Source organism: Trichomycterus rosablanca, chromosome 7 (genome assembly GCF_030014385.1).
Source record: "Trichomycterus rosablanca isolate fTriRos1 chromosome 7, fTriRos1.hap1, whole genome shotgun sequence".
NCBI lineage: Eukaryota > Metazoa > Chordata > Actinopteri > Siluriformes > Trichomycteridae > Trichomycterus > Trichomycterus rosablanca.
Window position 1 is genome coordinate 38,915,708 of NC_085994.1, and position 18,430 is coordinate 38,934,137.

The 18,430-nt window shown below is 40.8% G+C and overlaps 1 protein-coding gene across 1 annotated transcript in view; it reads right to left on the reverse strand.

Moving 5' to 3' along the window:
- The window catches only part of slc15a4 (solute carrier family 15 member 4), a 39,268-nt gene extending 21,254 nt beyond the window's left edge, over nucleotides 1-18,014 (reverse strand). The window contains exons 1-6 of the mRNA XM_062999492.1: nucleotides 17,776-18,014; nucleotides 14,334-14,949; nucleotides 11,168-11,457; nucleotides 7,081-7,222; nucleotides 5,616-5,693; nucleotides 673-853 (exon numbers count right to left, since the gene is read on the reverse strand). Coding sequence (XP_062855562.1) covers nucleotides 673-853; nucleotides 5,616-5,693; nucleotides 7,081-7,222; nucleotides 11,168-11,457; nucleotides 14,334-14,906 — 1,264 coding nt within the window. The 5' untranslated portion in view covers nucleotides 14,907-14,949; nucleotides 17,776-18,014. The remainder of the gene's footprint in view (nucleotides 1-672; nucleotides 854-5,615; nucleotides 5,694-7,080; nucleotides 7,223-11,167; nucleotides 11,458-14,333; nucleotides 14,950-17,775) is intronic.
- Between the last annotated feature and the right edge of the window lie 416 nt (nucleotides 18,015-18,430).

Genomic DNA, 18,430 nt, shown 5'->3' on the forward strand with positions numbered 1-18,430 from the left:
ATGTTACTTGACACACAGTACATTCGGGCAGCACGGTGGGTAGCACTGTCGCCTCACAGCAAGAAGGTCCTGGGTTAGATCCCCGGGTGGGGCTGTCCGGTCCTTTCTGTGTGGAGTTTGCATGTTCTCCCCATGTCTGCATGGGTTTCCTCCCACAGTCCAAAGATGTGCGTGTGAGGTGAGGTAAGTTGGAGATACAAAATTGTCCAAGTGTTCGATATAACCTTGTGAACTGATGAATCTTGTGTAATGAGTAACTATTGTTCCCGTCATGAATGTAACCAAAAGTGTAAAACATGACGTTAAAATCCTAATAAACAAACAATCAAACACAGTACATTCTACACCCAAACTCAGTTAAAGTGAACCCTGCATCCCCACTTTAGGACTGAAGATCTGATCCGCTTAGACACATTTGCAAAAAAGCCAAATTTGGAGAGCAAACTGACTCAGAATCTGTAAATGCAAGTGTAGATATTTTCAAAACACTTTATAATCTGTTATGAACTCGGTACAGTGAGCTTGTACAGGACATGAGCCCCAATGAAACCTGGAACCCAGGTGGATCACCGCTTCTACCCCAGTAATAAAGATCTACATACTTTTGGAATCGCTGCTGTTATTGTGTGTGTGTGTGTGTGTGTGTGTGTGTGTGTGTGCACGCGAGCTCACCAGCAGCGACCACTGAGCACATGACGAAGAACATGCCAAAGGCGATTCTCTTGAGGGAGGAAGGTAAAAGTCCTCTACGCTTCAGTATTGGATCCACCACTTTATCCTTCAGAGGAATCAGCATGAGGATCAACACCGCATCGAACATGGTCAACCAGGCTGCTGGGAACTGGAACCTTATCTACACACACACACGCACACACACACACACACACACGCACACGCACACACAAACAAATTCTGATATTTATTTACTGAACCTGGTCTTGCATTTTATTAGTAACACATATCTGGTACCAGTGATAGTCTGTCTGTTAATCTGTATGTCTGTATGCAGGTCTATCATTCAGTCTATTTCTGTTAATCCACATTTTAGTCGTATCTTCTCACAGTCTGTCAATCTGTCTCAGGCTGTCATTCAGTAAGACACCCAGTTCCTCCATCGTACAGTCTATCGATCTGTCTTACTGTCTAGTGGGTTTATTTATTTGTCTTCCTTGTCCAGCAAACAACCTGTCAGTAGCTTTATTGGTCAGTGAATCTGTCCACATGCAGGCATCCATCTGTTAACTAAGTCTTCATCTTCTCTGGGACCCTGCCAGTCTGTGGTTTATTTTAACGTGTCTTTCGATTAAGCTGTTGTTTGTTATTCATCAAGGTCTGGCAATCAGACCCGAGTGATGGAGTCATCAATGGAGATGACACATGATTGGATTGGAGCCCTCACATTCCCGCTAATTAGATGCGCCTAAAGATTTACAAAAATAGAAGTCTGGTACTTCATTACCACATCCTCAGCTCCCTCATGTGGCCAAAAGAGGAGAAGGTCTACCAAATACACCGAAAGCTCTGCTGCCTCCGAGACAGGACGAGAGAGAGAGAGAGAGAGAGAGAGGAAGGAGGCCATGAAGGCATTAATACAGCAGAAATTAAAACAACAGAAGCATGAGCAAGCAGAAACAGATGATTAATGAGCAGAGGAGGTGTGAGGGGTCACGGTGACATGGGAAAAAACGAAGCGTTCAGAGCAGGAAAATGTGTTAAACGTCCCCACGACATTTAGCTAAAGGGCCACTAATGCGTGAGCTAATTACATAAAGGCTCAGCTTGAAGGCCACAGAGGGAATAAAATGATGGAACTGCAACGTTCACACACACACACACACATTCAAAACGGAATCATGGTAAACGTGGGTGTTTTCTTGCTGAAGGCCACATTTTACTCAGTAATAGTTAGCAGAAGTAAAACTAAGGCTCATGTAATGTGTCTAACTCTGTTACGTTCTTTAACTAAGACCCGTCGGTTTCAGGGACCTTCCCTCTCAACCGAGTCACCCATTTCCCCAGCTGCATCTGCCCCCCATTGCTGCATACCCCTACCCTGACCGAGAGGGGCCGTACCCATCAACCACTTTTCCTTACTTGTCTGAGACGGAGTCTGACGGAGAGCAGTATGGCCTATGGAAGTCACACACTGCTCTCTATTATTCACCATATTTGTGATATAGGCGCCTTCGACCAGCCAGCAGAGGGCGCAATTACAGCAGCAATGAGGAATCTCTTTGCCGTGCTAGTCTAGGTGCCCAACTGGTCGAAAGGAACTAAGATCCCAGCAATTGTGGGGTAGCACATGCACATTAGACTGCTGTGCCTCATGAGCGCCCCTATATCAGGTCATTGATCGGTCAGTTTTTCCACCTGTCATTGGGCGGGGCAGACTTTCTTCCACTTTGCCGTTCTGTATGTTCATCCCTTGATTGTCTATCTGCCATTCTGTAAGTCTGTCCAGTCATTTACTTCAACAGCCCATATTTTTGTCTGTCACAAAAGAGTTTCTTCCTCTACACGTAAAAATAGTTATTTTCTCCACTACTGATGGACTGCTGATTGGTCTGTCTCGGTCAGTACATCTTCACCTGCCCCTCTGCCCCAGCTGTAAGTCACTCTGTAAGTCACGTCCGTCCATCAGTCCCTTCATCACCTTATTCTGAGAGGAAACTTGTCTGAATGGACAGAGATATAACAAGTCTGCCAGGAAAAAGCCCCTGGATAATAAAGAAACAGCATCCAGTTTACAGTGTGCTAAGAGGCTGCTGTGCCACATAAAAGATTTTGCACCTTACTGCTTGTTTCTGATCACGTAGATGAGAAAACTCTCACATAAACACACACACACATAGAAGTAAATCATGGTAAATGTGTGTTTCATTACTCAAGGTCACATTTTACTCAGCAGCAATCTATTATTATTATCAAGTGCCGTCGAGTGGATTCAGACTCCTGCCGACCATGTGGATAGTGTTTCTCTAGACTATCCTGTTTACTGTTTGGGTCTTCGGACTTCTTAATGGTTCGTTCATTATTCCTCTAATTGTTTCTGGCTGCTGTTTAATTCCATTAGCTTCAATTCTTCCAAACATACAAGTTACAACATACACTGTCTTTCAAAGGATTTTTAAACGTCTTTCAAAGGATGGGTTCTTCTTATAATGAGTCCAAAATAAAAGAGCTTTAGTTTGGTTATCTGGGCTTGGACTGAAAGGTTTAGTTTGATTTAATTTTGATTTGTTTGTCTTCCTTGCCCTTCAAGGTACTCCGAAAAGGCTTTGCAAGTACAAGTAAGTATAAAGGCACTGATATTCCTCCAGTCCTGCTTTTTTATTGTCCAGCTTTCACACCCATTAAGAACCACAGAGAAGCTCATAGTTTAGGCTGAGTAAAAGCAGAGTTCATTTAATGTGTCTAATTCCCTATTTTATTCCTCCATTACGTTTCCATTACTCATTAAAATTTCTGCTCAGTCATTTATACAAGTCCCTGTAAGCCTGCTCTATCTATCTACATCTCTCTCTATCTCTCTTTCTGCAGTATCGGATGCTCGTTCTACCATTCCCGTCTGCTGCGCGTCTCTGCTCGCCCCCCTCCCCGGTACATCTTCATTAAGCACTCACAGCTTGGCCTTGTTAAATCTGCAGAGTCGCACAGCGGATTCCCTTCAGGCTCTGTGGGACTATTTGACAGCAGCACATGCTAATTAAGAAAGGAAAGACCTCCTCGCCGTGTGTGTGTGTGCGTGTGTGTGTGTGTATTACACTGTAGCGCTGTAACACACATGACTACACTGCTAATTTGGATCGTTACTGATTCAGGCGGGCATGTGCTGACTTTTACACGCTGCTCTCTAATAGACGTCATAAACAAAATATAGTGACAATAAAACTCGTGATCTGCAAGAACGTCTGTCCACTTTACTCTCAGTTTCCTTATGAATTCACCTGTCGATACCTTGAGTCATACTAGTTTAGTTTAGTGTTTAACGCCATGTCTGCCTTTGGGTCATGTTCATGGCAGGAAAGGCTGCGATGCGTCTTTTATTCGCTATTCCATTTTATTCAGTGACACTGGGACTGTTGTCTGTGTGTGTCCATTATGTGTTGCTGTAGTTTTGTTATTGACAGGAATTTTAGGAGTGTTTTTGCTTGTGTATTATCAAATACATCCTTCATTGTCTTTGCTGTTAGGATCTGTTGTCTCTCGTGGTCATAAATGATACAGTCCAGCAATAAATGTTTTATTGTAAGCTGTGTTTGGCAGCTTCACCTTGTATGAGATACATGTTTATTTGTTGTGACCAATACACTTGAAGTCATATGATCTTTACCTGACAGTCCGTCCGTCCATTTCTTCGTCTATAAACAACAAGCGAAAGAAGATCGACATTAACTGACCATGGGAAAGACTGACCAATCAGCAGGTAAAGAAATAAACACATCCACAAACCAAGTGACAGGTGAAGGAGCTCGTCAATGGACCAGTGATGAAACAGACCAATCAAGATGGAGAAACAAATGAACGAACATGCAGACAGACAGGCAGCTCGACAGGTGGAGAAAAAGAAACACTGATCCAAGGGTGAGGAAGCATAGCAAAAGTCATTCGGAATGACAACAGTAAAATTTATGGACACGAGGACGTGCAACTGACCCGGCTGTTAATTCATCAGTACTTCCATCGATCAATTTCACAGTCTGTTATCCACCTTTAAAAGTCCGTCACCTGCGAGTTAGTCCGTCTCCATCCAGCTGTGAAATAATTCGTCTCTCATTTGATCGGTCTGTCTAACTGTCTGTCAGCTCTCCGCCTATATGCTGATCTGTTTTTCCGGCTGTTGATCAGTTCATCTGACAATCTGACTATCGATTAGTCCTTCAGTCTTGGCTTCACAACAGTCCATCCGTATGTACGTGGATTCGACAGAAAAATTGATCAGACAATCCATCTGTCCATATACTGTACGTCTGTATGCTGTCAACTGTTGTCTACTTTGAATGTCTCAGAAACTTGGAAACTATAAAGACAGACATTTTCTGAGGTTCTCTCTTTCCCAAGTATGCAGGCAGTGACCTCTGGATGGAAGGGGAAACCAGGGGAACATCATTAACAATTTAAAGCTTAAGGTTAAAATGAGTAAATTCTGTTTTTTCAGTTGTCAGAGTGCAAATAGAGTGGTTAGCTTTACTTCTGTTTTCTGTTTCAGTTCCTGGTCTACAGCTTCTGCTTCCTCTCGTCTTATCTTGTGACTACTTACGTTGTGAATAATTCCCACGTACATCAACCCGACCCACCCGGACCCAATCTAAGAGCTGCAGAAATTACTCTCATACCATTAAAAAATGACATTAACATGTGTAGGAAACGAAAAGGTGGATCAATAAAATTTTCTCTCTTTTAATTGCACGTATAACATAAGTACAAGCACATAAGTACAAGCTGACCTGGCACAAGCTGACCTGGCATAGTTTTTATGCCAGATACCCTTCCTACCCTTCCTCAGACACTGAGAGAGCACTTACAAGTGACCTTAAATGTCCTAAATGAAGTAACATTTAACTTCCTTGTTAGACTGGGACTTTCCCTGATCAGATCACGTGGACGGTTCTCACCTCGTGAGGGTCTGTAGAATTAGCTTGGGTACCAGGAATCTTCAGATGAAGACTCTGCAGGTAGTACGTGGTCTGCATCTGCACAATAAAGCATAATGTAAACATTAATGCACACATTCATGTATGTGTTTTGTCTACTCTTATTTAATGACATGGTACATGGACTGACGGACATGGAGAGACAGCTTGAAGTCCGTCTGTGTCTTTCTGTCCATGTCATCAACATTTTTATGGACCACAAACTAAATGCAACTGAATAATCGTTTGAGTAAATGATTGATTGATTGATTACTTTATGATCCCAAAGAGAAACTGCAGCAATACAGCAGCAATTTACATACATCACAAACATCACAAACACAGCAATAAAGTGCAAACTAGAGGTAGTGTATATTCATTCACTTTCTTATCTGCTTATCCAATTAGGGTCACGGGGTGGGTGCTGGAGACACACACACACACACACACACACACACACACACACACACACACACACACACACCCATTCACTTACAGAGCAATTCAGTGTCTCCAATTAATATTGTTTATATTAAATTAAATAAAAAACAAATAAAACAAAGTTGACACTCACTGACACTATTTCTTCCACAAATCAACATCAAGCCTCAAAAAATAACTTATACAGAAATGAAGCATGGACAGGTGTCCACATACTTTCGGCCACATACAGAATAAAACAGAGTGCTTTTATTTGTCATTCAAACATCCACACATGTACAGCACAGTACAATCAAATTCTTTTCCATGTATTTAAGTTTGTTTGGAAGCTGCGGTCAGATCACAGGGTTAGTTATTAAATAGCATTCCTAGAGAAAAGAAGCTTAAGGGCCTCGTTCAAGGGCCCAACAGTGTCTGTTTGGAAACCCACATGCTGTCTATGCTGCTGCCACACTGCTCATTTCTCAAAAAGTGATTTATTTTAGATTTATTCAGATTAATTCAGTACAAAAGAACTAAAGTTACAGACAAGTGAAAATGAAAATGGTGTCAAATTTAAAAACGAGTCGAACTAGGGGTAGTGGTGCTTTTCAGTGTGTTTCCTGTGAGAACACACTTCTGCTGTCTCACTCACAAGAACGTACAAAATGACAAAAGCATATATAATATCATCCAGCTGTTATTCTTTTTATTCTTTTCTCTGATGCTTTGTTTTATATAACATGCATTTTTATATTTGTGCTATCATGATTGATTTGATTTTCTATGTTTCATGGATTAATTTTGCCAATCAATTATTATAAATATTATAATTTGAATTGATTTCATACATAATTACATTTTAAAGATTTTATTACCTGACTGGGTAAGACCGCTGGGGTTCAGGGTTTAGTGGTCTGCCATAATTTACCGCTGCCCCACCCAAGCACCAAGATAAACGATAAATAATAATAATAATAATTATGACGCATCTTTCCATTTTACACGTGATGATAAGACGTCTGACCTGGAAGTAGACGGTCCAGTACGGGATGAGCGCCAGAAACACCGGCAGGATTTTCAGCAGCGATTTTACTTCCTCCACTTTCTCCTCGGTGAACCTCCCTCCATAGGTCACCTTCGCTCCATCCAGCAGACTTGGTTTGGGCCTGCAAAACAGGAGTTGGAGTGTAATGTCATGTCTAGTTAGTTTATTCTTCAGAATAAAAGGGGCTTAACCATCCCAAATACCATGTACGCATGTTATATTATTAATAACTTAGTAATAACACTACGCATCCACAGTATTTACATTTTCAGCATTTAGCAGACACTTTTATCCAAAGAGACTTACAGTATACAGTCTAAGCACTTGAGGGTTAAGGGCCTTGCTGTGGCAGCCTGGCAGTGGTGGGGGTTGAACTGGCAACCTTCTGATTACTAGTCCAGTACCTTAACCGCTAGGCTACAACTGCCCTATCAACAGATGCCACTGTCTAATCTGTCACAGTATCCCTCTGTCTAATATGGTATCTGTTGAGCGCCTGGCCTAGGAGGTGGTGGGCAAGCATATAAGACCTTTCAGTCACCTAAACACCCGTTACATGTGTGATAGCAAACCTTTTGTGTGCTTATCAACATGTTCACTGTATCAAACGCTTTATCCTGGTCAGGGTGGCAGCAGGCACGGTTCTACCAGAAAACACTGTACTAACATGGACACGGCGGCAATCCATCACAAGGCTTCGGCCAGACTTCCTTCAGACAGCCAATCACGTCTGTGTAGACGCCCGGGCCGGATCTCAGAGGTGCGAGCTAGCATGACAGACCGCTACACCACCTGAGCTTCCTTATTAAATACAAAGCGATGTTAAAAATGTAGGTGGCGCAGCGGGATATACAGGGGGATTTGAACTCCCCGGTTCGAGGCTCGGTGTTGCCACCGGTCGGCTGGGCACCATCTATATGTGGGTGAGTGGTAATCATACGCTGTGTAAGGACCCTGATTGGCAGAAGAGACGCCCATGCAGGACGCACGGACGAGAAGAGGAGGGCTGTGCACGTGTGAAGAAGGTGTGTACAGTAACGTGCTCTCCTTGGATGCAAATCTGGAGTCTGTTAGCAGCGGAAGACAAAATTGGATGCGTTAAACTAGGAGGAAAAATAGGGAGAAAATGCATTAAAAAAAAAAAAGAAGAAAAAATAGAAAAGAAAAACGTAAAAGAAAAAGAAGAAAAAGATGCAAGCATTTGCAAAGTAATTTATTCAGCTAACAAGAGTCAAATCAGCAGCGGAGCATTTTAATTTCCCTCTACAATAAAACAATCATCTCCTTCGTGAGGTTCTATACCTTAAGTCTACAGAGAATAAAAATCTCACTGCAAAGCCGTGTACACCTTATTTAAGGAGAGACTCAAAAAAAGAGAAAAAGCTTGTAAAGTGAGGAATGAAAACGAAGCATTCATTCACCCCATTTCCCCGATGCGATTGTTCTACTTTAATTCAAAGTAAAGAAGCAGCACTTGAACATATCCTTTTCTCCATGATGAATAGAGCCGCTACGTTAGAGCAGACAGGTGAGATGTGGATCAAAGTGACGGCTGGTAGACGACGAGATAAAAGATAAAAGAGACGTTTTAGAGCTGTGCTCAGACAAACCACTGCTGACGAGAATGCCAAACACTAAACATGCCAAGCAATCGACCGGGCTCAAAACATCTAGCGATTGAAGCTCTCGTCTGTTCTGTCTGTCCGTCTATCCACCCGCCACAGAACTGTTTACATCATCGATCTTTCAGTGCAACTGTCTGTCCATTCATCATTCTAATTATCTGAGCGTCCATACATGTATTGATCAATCTGCATGTTTGTCTTTCAGTCTGTTCCTCATGAGTCTGCCTGTCCATATGTCTGCTGGTCAATCCGTTTATGTATTTATCTGTCCATCAATGAATCTATTTACTTTTCGAAATCTTCAGCACTCTATTTATCCAGTTCTTAGTCTATCTGTCTGTTGACCTGTCTTTCAGAAGTTCAGCTCATCTACTGACCTGTCCATCCAATCCATTCATTTTTTATCCATCCATCCACTTATTCATCCATCAATCAATCCAATCAATTCATCCATCTAATCCATCTTTCCTTCCATCTATCCATCCACTTATCCATCCATCAATCCGGTCAATTCATCCAATTAATCCATTCAATCAATCCATCTCTCTTTCTAATCAATCCATCCAATTGATCACTCTCCAATCCATCTTTCTATTCAATCAATGTATCCATCCATCCAATCGATACATCCATTCATCCATCCATCCTTCTATGCATCTATGTATCCACCCATCATTTTATCCATCCATCTGTCCATCTATCCATCCATTAAGCCATCCAATTAATTCATTTATCTAATCCATTCAATTAATCCATCTCTCCTGCTAATCAATCTATCTATCCAACCATCCACCCATCTATCTATTCATCCATCCATCCTTCTATCCATCTATCGATCCACCCATCTATCTATTCATCCATTCATCCTTCTATCCATCTATCCATCCACCCATCTATCTATTCATCCATTCATCCTTCTATCCATCCACCCATCAATTCATCCATTCATCCTTCTATCCATCTATCCATCCACCCATCTATCTATTCATCCTTCTATCCATCTATCCATCCACCCATCTATCTATTCATCCATTCATCCTTCTATCCATCTATCCATCCACCCATCTATCTATTCATCCATTCATCCTTCTATCCATCTATCGATCCACCCATCTATCTATTCATCCATCCATCCTTCTATCCATCTATCGATCCACCCATCTATCTATTCATCCATTCATCCTTCTATCCATCTATCGATCCACCCATCTATCTATTCATCCATTCATCCTTCTATCCATCTATCCATCCACCCATCTATCTATTCATCCATTCATCCTTCTATCCATCTATCCATCCACCCATCAATTCATCCATTCATCCTTCTATCCATCTATCCATCCACCCATCTATCTATTCATCCTTCTATCCATCTATCCATCCACCCATCTATCTATTCATCCATTCATCCATCTATCCATCTATCGATCCACCCATCTATCTATTCATCCATTCATCCTTCTATCAATCTATCTATCCATAAATCTAATGGAGGATTCAGAAAAATTTTAACCTTTTCACTGAAAGTTTAATCACCCCATTCAGCTCTTTTATTTCATATGAAGTGCACACATCGTTTTCACAGGAACCACTAAGATTTCCCTTAAAAAAATATCTTATTTTGAATAAAAACGTAATAAGCGCTTTAATAAAACGGAACAAATCCCAGGATCACCAGTTCTGATTCACCTCAGAAATACTAACACGCTTCATTCCTGTAATAACACTAACAATAAAAAGACTGAACGATGCGCTGCTTCGTCTTTTACATGTACAAAGGGTGCCGGGTACTGCACTGCACTCCACGGGACAAAGAATTTGTTTAAAACAATAGTCCAATCATACAGCGCCACACACACACACAGTGGACCTAGTAAAATAACAATTAAACAGCCAGCTCGTCCCCTTAACATGATAGTTGATGTTGCACTGTTCTTATTTCTGTATTAAAACAGGAACTTAAGAGTCATTTAATTTCATTTTCATGTTTAACCCCACATTACCTGGTCAGGGTCATGGTGGGTCCAGTTTCCCCAGAATCAATGGAGGGAATGCAAATCCATCACAGGGTCTCAGTCACAACAGAGCCCCTGACATAGCCTGACCAGCTGATAGAAATGCTGGGGATTCAGAAACTTCCAGTGAATTCCAGTGGCAATGAGCTACTAGTCTTTCTGTACACATTGCTAGGTGTTTATCTTTCTTTTTTATCATTATTATTATTTTCTTTATTTAATTATTGTCAGATTTTTCCGCTCTGCTCCGCAGCTCAGTGAACACGCTCCACCGCTCGACTAATCACTTCCACCAGAATGAAGTGTATATTTAGCACTTGGGAATTCAAAGCAACTAAGAAAAACAATCAGTTTGATGAGAGTTGATGGCCCGTGGGTAAGGAAACATTATTATATATTATTATTATTATTCCTGTATTTCTTTACCTGAGCAGATGAGGTTGTGCAGGTCCACCGCAGCAGGCCGAGAACAGGATTTTAACCATGTGAGTGAAGGCGCTTCCGTCTGGTGGTTTGGTGATGAACACCGTACGTCCCAGCAGAAAGACGAGCAGAGAGACGCCGAGGCAGACGGTGGGGATGATAAAGCCTACTGAGAAGTTCAGGTTCTGCTGGATGTACGCGATGCCACCCAGGGACACGATGGCGCCCAGATTAATGCACCAGTAGAACCAGTTAAAGAAACGTCGTGTTGCTTCTGGACCTCGATCTTTCACCTGCAGGGACAGACAGGAGACAAACAATCCTTGCTTAGTTATAGTTTGTTATTGAAGAATCATCCCTGACCTCAGCCCAACTCAACAGCTTTGGAATGAACTGGAACATCATCTGAGGCTTTCCTGACCAATATCAGTGCCCAGCCATACACACGCTTGTGACTGAAAAAGTCTTGTGAAAAGCATTCTCAGAAAAGAAAACAGAGGTCACTCGGTTTTAATACCAACTGTTTTTGTTTGTTTGTTTTTATAATGCCATAGAATAGAATAGGATAGAATAAAATAGAATAGAATAGGATTAAATAGAATAGAATAGAATAGAATAGGATGGGATGGGATGGGATAGGAAGAATAGAATAGGATAGAATAGAATAGAATAGCATAGGATTAAATAGAATAGAATAGAATAGAATAGGATGGGATGGGATGGGATAGGAAGAATTGAATAGAATAGGATAGAATAGAATAGAATAGAATAGGATTAAATAGAATAGGATGGGATGGGATGGGATGGGATGGGATAGGAAGAATAGAATAGAATAGGATAGAATAGGATAGAATAGGATAGAATAGGATAGAATAGGATAGAATAAAATAGAATATGACAAAATAGAATAGGATAGAATAGGATAAAATAGAATATGATAGAACAGAATAGGATAGAAAAGAATAGAATAGGATAAAATAGAATAGAATAGAATAGGATAGAATAGAATAGAATAGAATAGAATAGGAAGAATAGAATAGGATAGAATATGATAAAATAGAATATGATAAAATAGAATAGGATAGAAAAGAATAGAATAGGATAAAATAGAATAGAATAGAATAGGATAGAATAGAATAGAATAGAATAGGAAGAATAGAATAGGATAGAATATGATAAAATAGAATATGATAAAATAGAATAGGATAGAAAAGAATAGAATAGGATAAAATAGAATAGGATAGGATAGAATAGAATTATTTGTAATTGTACATGGTATAATAAAATAATGTGCGGTACTTCTCAACATAAATGAATCATATAACAAGAAAGAAAAACATCAGCAACAAGGAAAAAACACGACGACACAGACATAAAATATACGGTCAATAAAAATAGCAGCATATAAAGATTGAAATTGCGAGTTTATGAGGCCATTTTGTCACATTTATAATATTTATGGCAGGAATCTGTGTTCTATGCTAGATTTATTGGTCTTGTATTATATATATATGTTTTCAATCTTATATTGTTAAGGTGGGCAGCACGGTGGCTCGGTGGGTAGCACTGTCGCCTCACAGCAAGAAGGTCCTGGGTTCGATCCCCAGCTGGGGCGGTCCGGGTCCTTTCTGTGCAGAGTTTGCATGTTCTCCTCGTGTCTGTGTGGGTTTCCTCCCGGAGGTCCGGTTTCCTCCCACAGTACAAAAACATGCAAGGGAGAATGTGTTTTATTGTAATTGGTGTCTGACATTCTTCGCAGCGTCTGGGCTCTTAGGTCAATCTGGATTGACCTATTCTACATCTAGTGTAGATCATTTGGTTTGTACGTTTTCTATAATGTTTTCTTGGTTTATTTCTGACGTTGGGGTCGAATTGTTTTTGAAATGGGATTACCAATAAGCTCATGATCAGGTGTCCAAATCCCTACAGGCGTGCACTGAACTTGATTAGTTTCAGAAAGCATTGATGTTAGGAATGACATGAACTTTTAAATAATCTCAACAGAATTCATTCTACTCATTATATTCATATTTAGATCATTTTGACACAACAAACGTGTACATAATGTGATACGGAGCAGGAAGTAGCTCTTTATAAATACGTCCATTGTTTCAGTCTTGTGACTGGGTGCCTGCAATTCTAAATATTCCGCGGTACGCCGTCTGTCACCAAATATATGAAGTGAAACCAAGAGAACCCTGTCGCTGCAGATGTTCCGCGTGTGCCACCACACTGCAGAAACACCCATTATGCCAAATGTTAAGTGTTCAGGACGTCGGCTGAACCTTTTCCAACTGATTATTACAGAAATCTGACCTGCTACAGGCATGACAACTTTTAACTTGGATAAAGGTTTAGCACATGATTCCTCTGCAACAGGAACAGACAAAACAGCTAAAAGTCTGGTGCTCAGGTCGTGCAGCCGTCTATTACGCTAGCCCACTGCTGCTGAGACCTGTCTTAAATTGATGCTGCTGCAGACACCTTGATGCTGCCGTGATAACATTTCCAACTGTTTGATAAAGGAGAACACAAGCACTACAAGAATACTTTATTCTATCGTATTCATGTAGAAATCCGTCACTGGCTGGTCAAAAGAAGAGCCTGATGGCATTCGATGTGTTAAAGGGTGCGTGTGCTAGTCTCTGGTTCTCCTGAACCAGCATGGATGAGGAATAGGTGGAAGATGCAACAGAATGTTACGTCTGAATGTAAATTTGTCTGATTGTTCAAAGTAAAAAAACAAAAAAAAAACTGCCAAGAATTAGAAACTGCTGAGACAGGGGTGTCACCGTCTACAGTCCAGCAGGCTTTATATCATCTTGAGTTAGGAGGCTGTGGTTAAAAAGGGAAGTCACTGTATCTGCTCTTTCTTTGTCCAAATGATCAGCAACCAATAGTCAGGGCTTTAAGTTGGAGCAGAGGCTTCTTTGTAGGGCCGCAGTTACATTAAGCTTGACTGTATGTGGACTGTTGCAAAAAGTATTGGGACGACCCTTCTAATTATTAAATTCATGCATTTCAGCTGCCATGATATGTTTACAGTTTGCTTGGTCATAAACATCCTGGTCTTTTCAGTTAGATACAGAAATGTTCGCAGACCTGTTTTATTATAAACCTTGCAAAACCAGTTCAAGCTTTTAAGCTTAATAGATGTGAAGCTCATTACCTGATCTGCTCCGAACGGAGTGATGTTGGACTTCACAGCTCCCACACCCAGAGCCACCAGCACCAAACCGGTGTAGATTACATGTCCACAGTAAGAATTTCGACTAGGGCAGGTCACGTTGGTGGGAAGCGGCACGCTCTTGTTGAAGCACTCAACAGGCTGGACAGGAAACGCCACCATCTCCCCACACAGCTTCACCAATGAACCTTCGCTGCCCAGGAAGGGGAAAAGCAGCATGCCAGCTAAATAGAGCACAAAACTACCCGCAATGGTCCAGAACTTTCCCAGACACGCGTCTGCCAGCCAGCCGCCGAACGGAGACACCAGATATGTGACGCCCATGAAGATCAGAAGTGCCTGGCTGGCTACAGTGCCCTCCCAGTAGAACGGGCTGCCGTTGAGGAACAGTATTAGGTTGGAGGTGATGCCGTAAAAAGCCACACGCTCCAGAGATACAGCCACCAGGATGGCAACGCAGGCCAACCGACATCCTTTAAATATAGATTCCTGTTGGGGGAGACTTGATGAGCTTTCCAGAAGAGGAGTGTGCTCGTTTATGTTCCGGTTCGACATGATTGGAGGTGATGCTTTGAATCAATGATTCTGTGAATGAATGCTAAAAGACACACAGAAATGTTAAATGTAAACCAGTCGTCATGTTTCTTACTATATCACAACAGTGTAACAACAGTGTTAATGTTCTGACTAGTGCACCTCACAATAGCTAGACCCCCAGACATAGCCAGATACCAGACCCGCTGATAGCACTGCAGAGATTTGAACCTCGAATCTCAGCGGTAGTCGTCTAGTGTATTTATTTTTAAAGACATCGGACATGAAAGAATAACTAGAGAGTGGCTTCTTCAACAAACTCATTGCTAACAGGCATATAAAATTACATTTTTGTGCCAACTGTGTTACGTAAAGTTCCATAAAGACATGCTTGAACAAGTTTGGTGTGGAGGAACTCCAGTGGCCTGCACAGACATACAACCTCAGCCTCAATAGAACCATCTTTTGGAGGAATTGGAAGACTGACTGAGACACAGGGCTCAATGAACAACATCAGCGCCTGGCCTGTGACACTAAGTAAAACCTTGTCTTCTTAATTTTAAACAAATGACAGGAGAAAACAGGTAGCAGTGGTGTGTTTTCTGCATTTAAATAATCGATATTACACAAATAAACAAAGTTAAACACACAAAGTTAAAACTAATACAGTAACATCGACATGTTGACATTAAAACATTGAACTTGAATGGAAAAGCATATACACAATTGTGTTCAGGTCAGTGAAATAAATAATCAGTAATATAAACTGTGTCTTTAGTTTTTAAGCTGTTTATTATAGATAGATAGATAGATAGATAGATAGATAGATAGATAGATAGATAGATAGATAGATAGATAGATAGATAGATAGATAGATAGATAGATAGATAGATAGATAGATAGATAGATAGATAGAGGGGTTGGACAAAATAACTGAAACACCTGGTTTTAGACCACAATAATTTATTAGTATGATGTAGGGCCTCCTTTTGCGGCCAATACAGCGTCAATTCATCTTGGAAATGACATATACAAGTCCTGCACAGTGGTCAGAGGGATTTTAAGCCATTCTTCTTGCAGGATAGTGGCCAGGTCACTACGTGATGCTGGTGGAGGAAACGTTTCTCCAAAACACCCCAAAGTGGCTCAATAATATTTAGATCTGGTGACTGTGCAGGCCATGGGAGATGTTCAACTTCACTTTCATGTTCATCAAACCAATCTTTCACCAGTCTTGCTGTGTGTATTGGTGCATTGTCATCCTGATACACGGCACCGCCATTGGATGCACATGGTCCTCCAGAATGGTTCGGTAGTCCTTGGCAGTGACGCGCCCATCTAGCACAAGTATTGGGCCAAGGGAATGCCATGATATGGCAGCCCAAACCATCACTGATCCACCCCCATGCTTCATTCTGGGCATGCAACAGTCTGGGTGGTACGCTTCTTTGGGGCTTCTCCACACCGTAACTCTCCCGGATGTGGGGAAAACAGTAAAGGTGGACTCATCAGAGAACAATACATGTTTCACATTGTCCACAGCCCAAGATTTGCGCTCCTTGCACCATTGAAACCGACGTTTGGCATCGGCACGAGTGACCAAAGGTTTGGCTATAGCAGCCCGGCCGTGTATATTGACCCTGTGGAGCTCCCGACGGACAGTTCTGGTGGAAACAGGAGAGTCGAGGTGCACATTTAATTCTGCCGTGATTTGGGCAGCCGTGGTTTTATGTTTTTTGGATACAATCCGGGTTAGCACCCGAACATCCCTTTCAGACAGCTTCCTCTTGCGTCCACAGTTAATCCTGTTGGATGTGGTTTGTCCTTCTTGGTGTGGTATGCTGACATTACCCTGGATACCGTGGCTCTTGATACATCACAAAGACTTGCTGTCTTGGTCACAGATGCGCCAGCAAGACGTGCACCAACAATTTGTCCTCTTTTGAACTCTGGTATGTCACCCATAATGTTGTGTGCATTGCAATATTTTGAGCAAAACTGTGCTCTTACCCTGCTAATTAAACCTTCACACTCTGCTCTTACTGGTGCAATGTGCAATTAATGAAGATTGGCCACCAGACTGGTCCAATTTAGCCATGAAACCTCCCACACTAAAATGACAGGTGTTTCAGTTATTTTGTCCAACCCCTGTAGATAGATAGACAGACAGACAGACAGACAGACAGACAGACAGATAGATAGACAGATAGACAGACAGATAGATAGACAGATAGACAGATAGATAGATAGATAGATAGATAGATAGATAGATAGATAGATAGATAGATAGATAGATAGATAGATAGACAGACAGATAGATAGATAGATAGACAGATAGATAGATAGATAGATAGATAGATAGATAGATAGATAGATAGACAGACAGATAGATAGATAGATAGATAGATAGATAGATAGATAGATGGGCACAGCTTTACTTTAGTTAATATTAATCTCTCAGTGTACGGAACACTGTGACTATGTTTTATTCTCACACATGCTGTTTGAAAGGTAAACAAATGTAACATGGTTGCTCAACAGCAATCAAATTATAATTATTACGCAATAAGACATTAACATCCTGACTTTTAACATTAAAACTAATACAGTAATGATAAAACGTTAACAATAATTAAATCATATAAACAGTGTAAACAACTGAATTTCAATTTGTCGTTTTATTTTATATTGTCATTGTCAGTACAATAAATAATATGAACTTAAACCGCGTCTTCTGCTCTTTGTACATTAAATATAATGAAATACAGTTTTATCTGGTTATTATAAAACTGTCTGTACGGAACACTGTGACTTTGACTCGCTGTCACAAGTGTTGCAACAGTAAACTTAAATCAACAAGCTAATAATAACCGAACATAAACATTCTCACCTTATAAACACTGAGCGTCACACATTATCCAGCCATTTTTCTTCTCCTGATCATCTTAACCGTCTCATTACTCAACAACTTTACTGGAAATTCAGCAGTACAGAAGTTAGTTTTACCCAAAATAAATCCTTAACAATCAGCATACGATACTAGACTCAATCACGAGTGTTTAACCTGAGTCTCCCTGATCTATAAACAATCAGGATTTACCCAAACCGCTGATACAAGTGGTCAAGTTTAAAAACATGATCTATATATCATACCCACCTCTAAACGATAACTGACCAATGGCGCTGCTCTATCTGTGTCGTCACTCGGTTTTCCGGAAATGTCCGTTTTAATTAATACATCAATTTTTATTATCGACCTGTTCACCGGTATAAACAATAGAAAGTGCTGCATACAAATATGAACCCTGTAGAAAACTGTACCCACTCAGTAATATTAAATCTAAAATGTGAACCGTATACGGTGAAACTGAAAACAATTGTGTTATTAATGTTTTATGAACAATATACAAAAAAATGATAAATGATTTCAGTGTTGTGGTAGAAATACAAATAAAATAAAATTACGAATAATATAACAATACAACGAAAATAATAAAAAAGGACAATAGCAAAAGGATTTGCTATTGGTTACATAAAAAACAGTA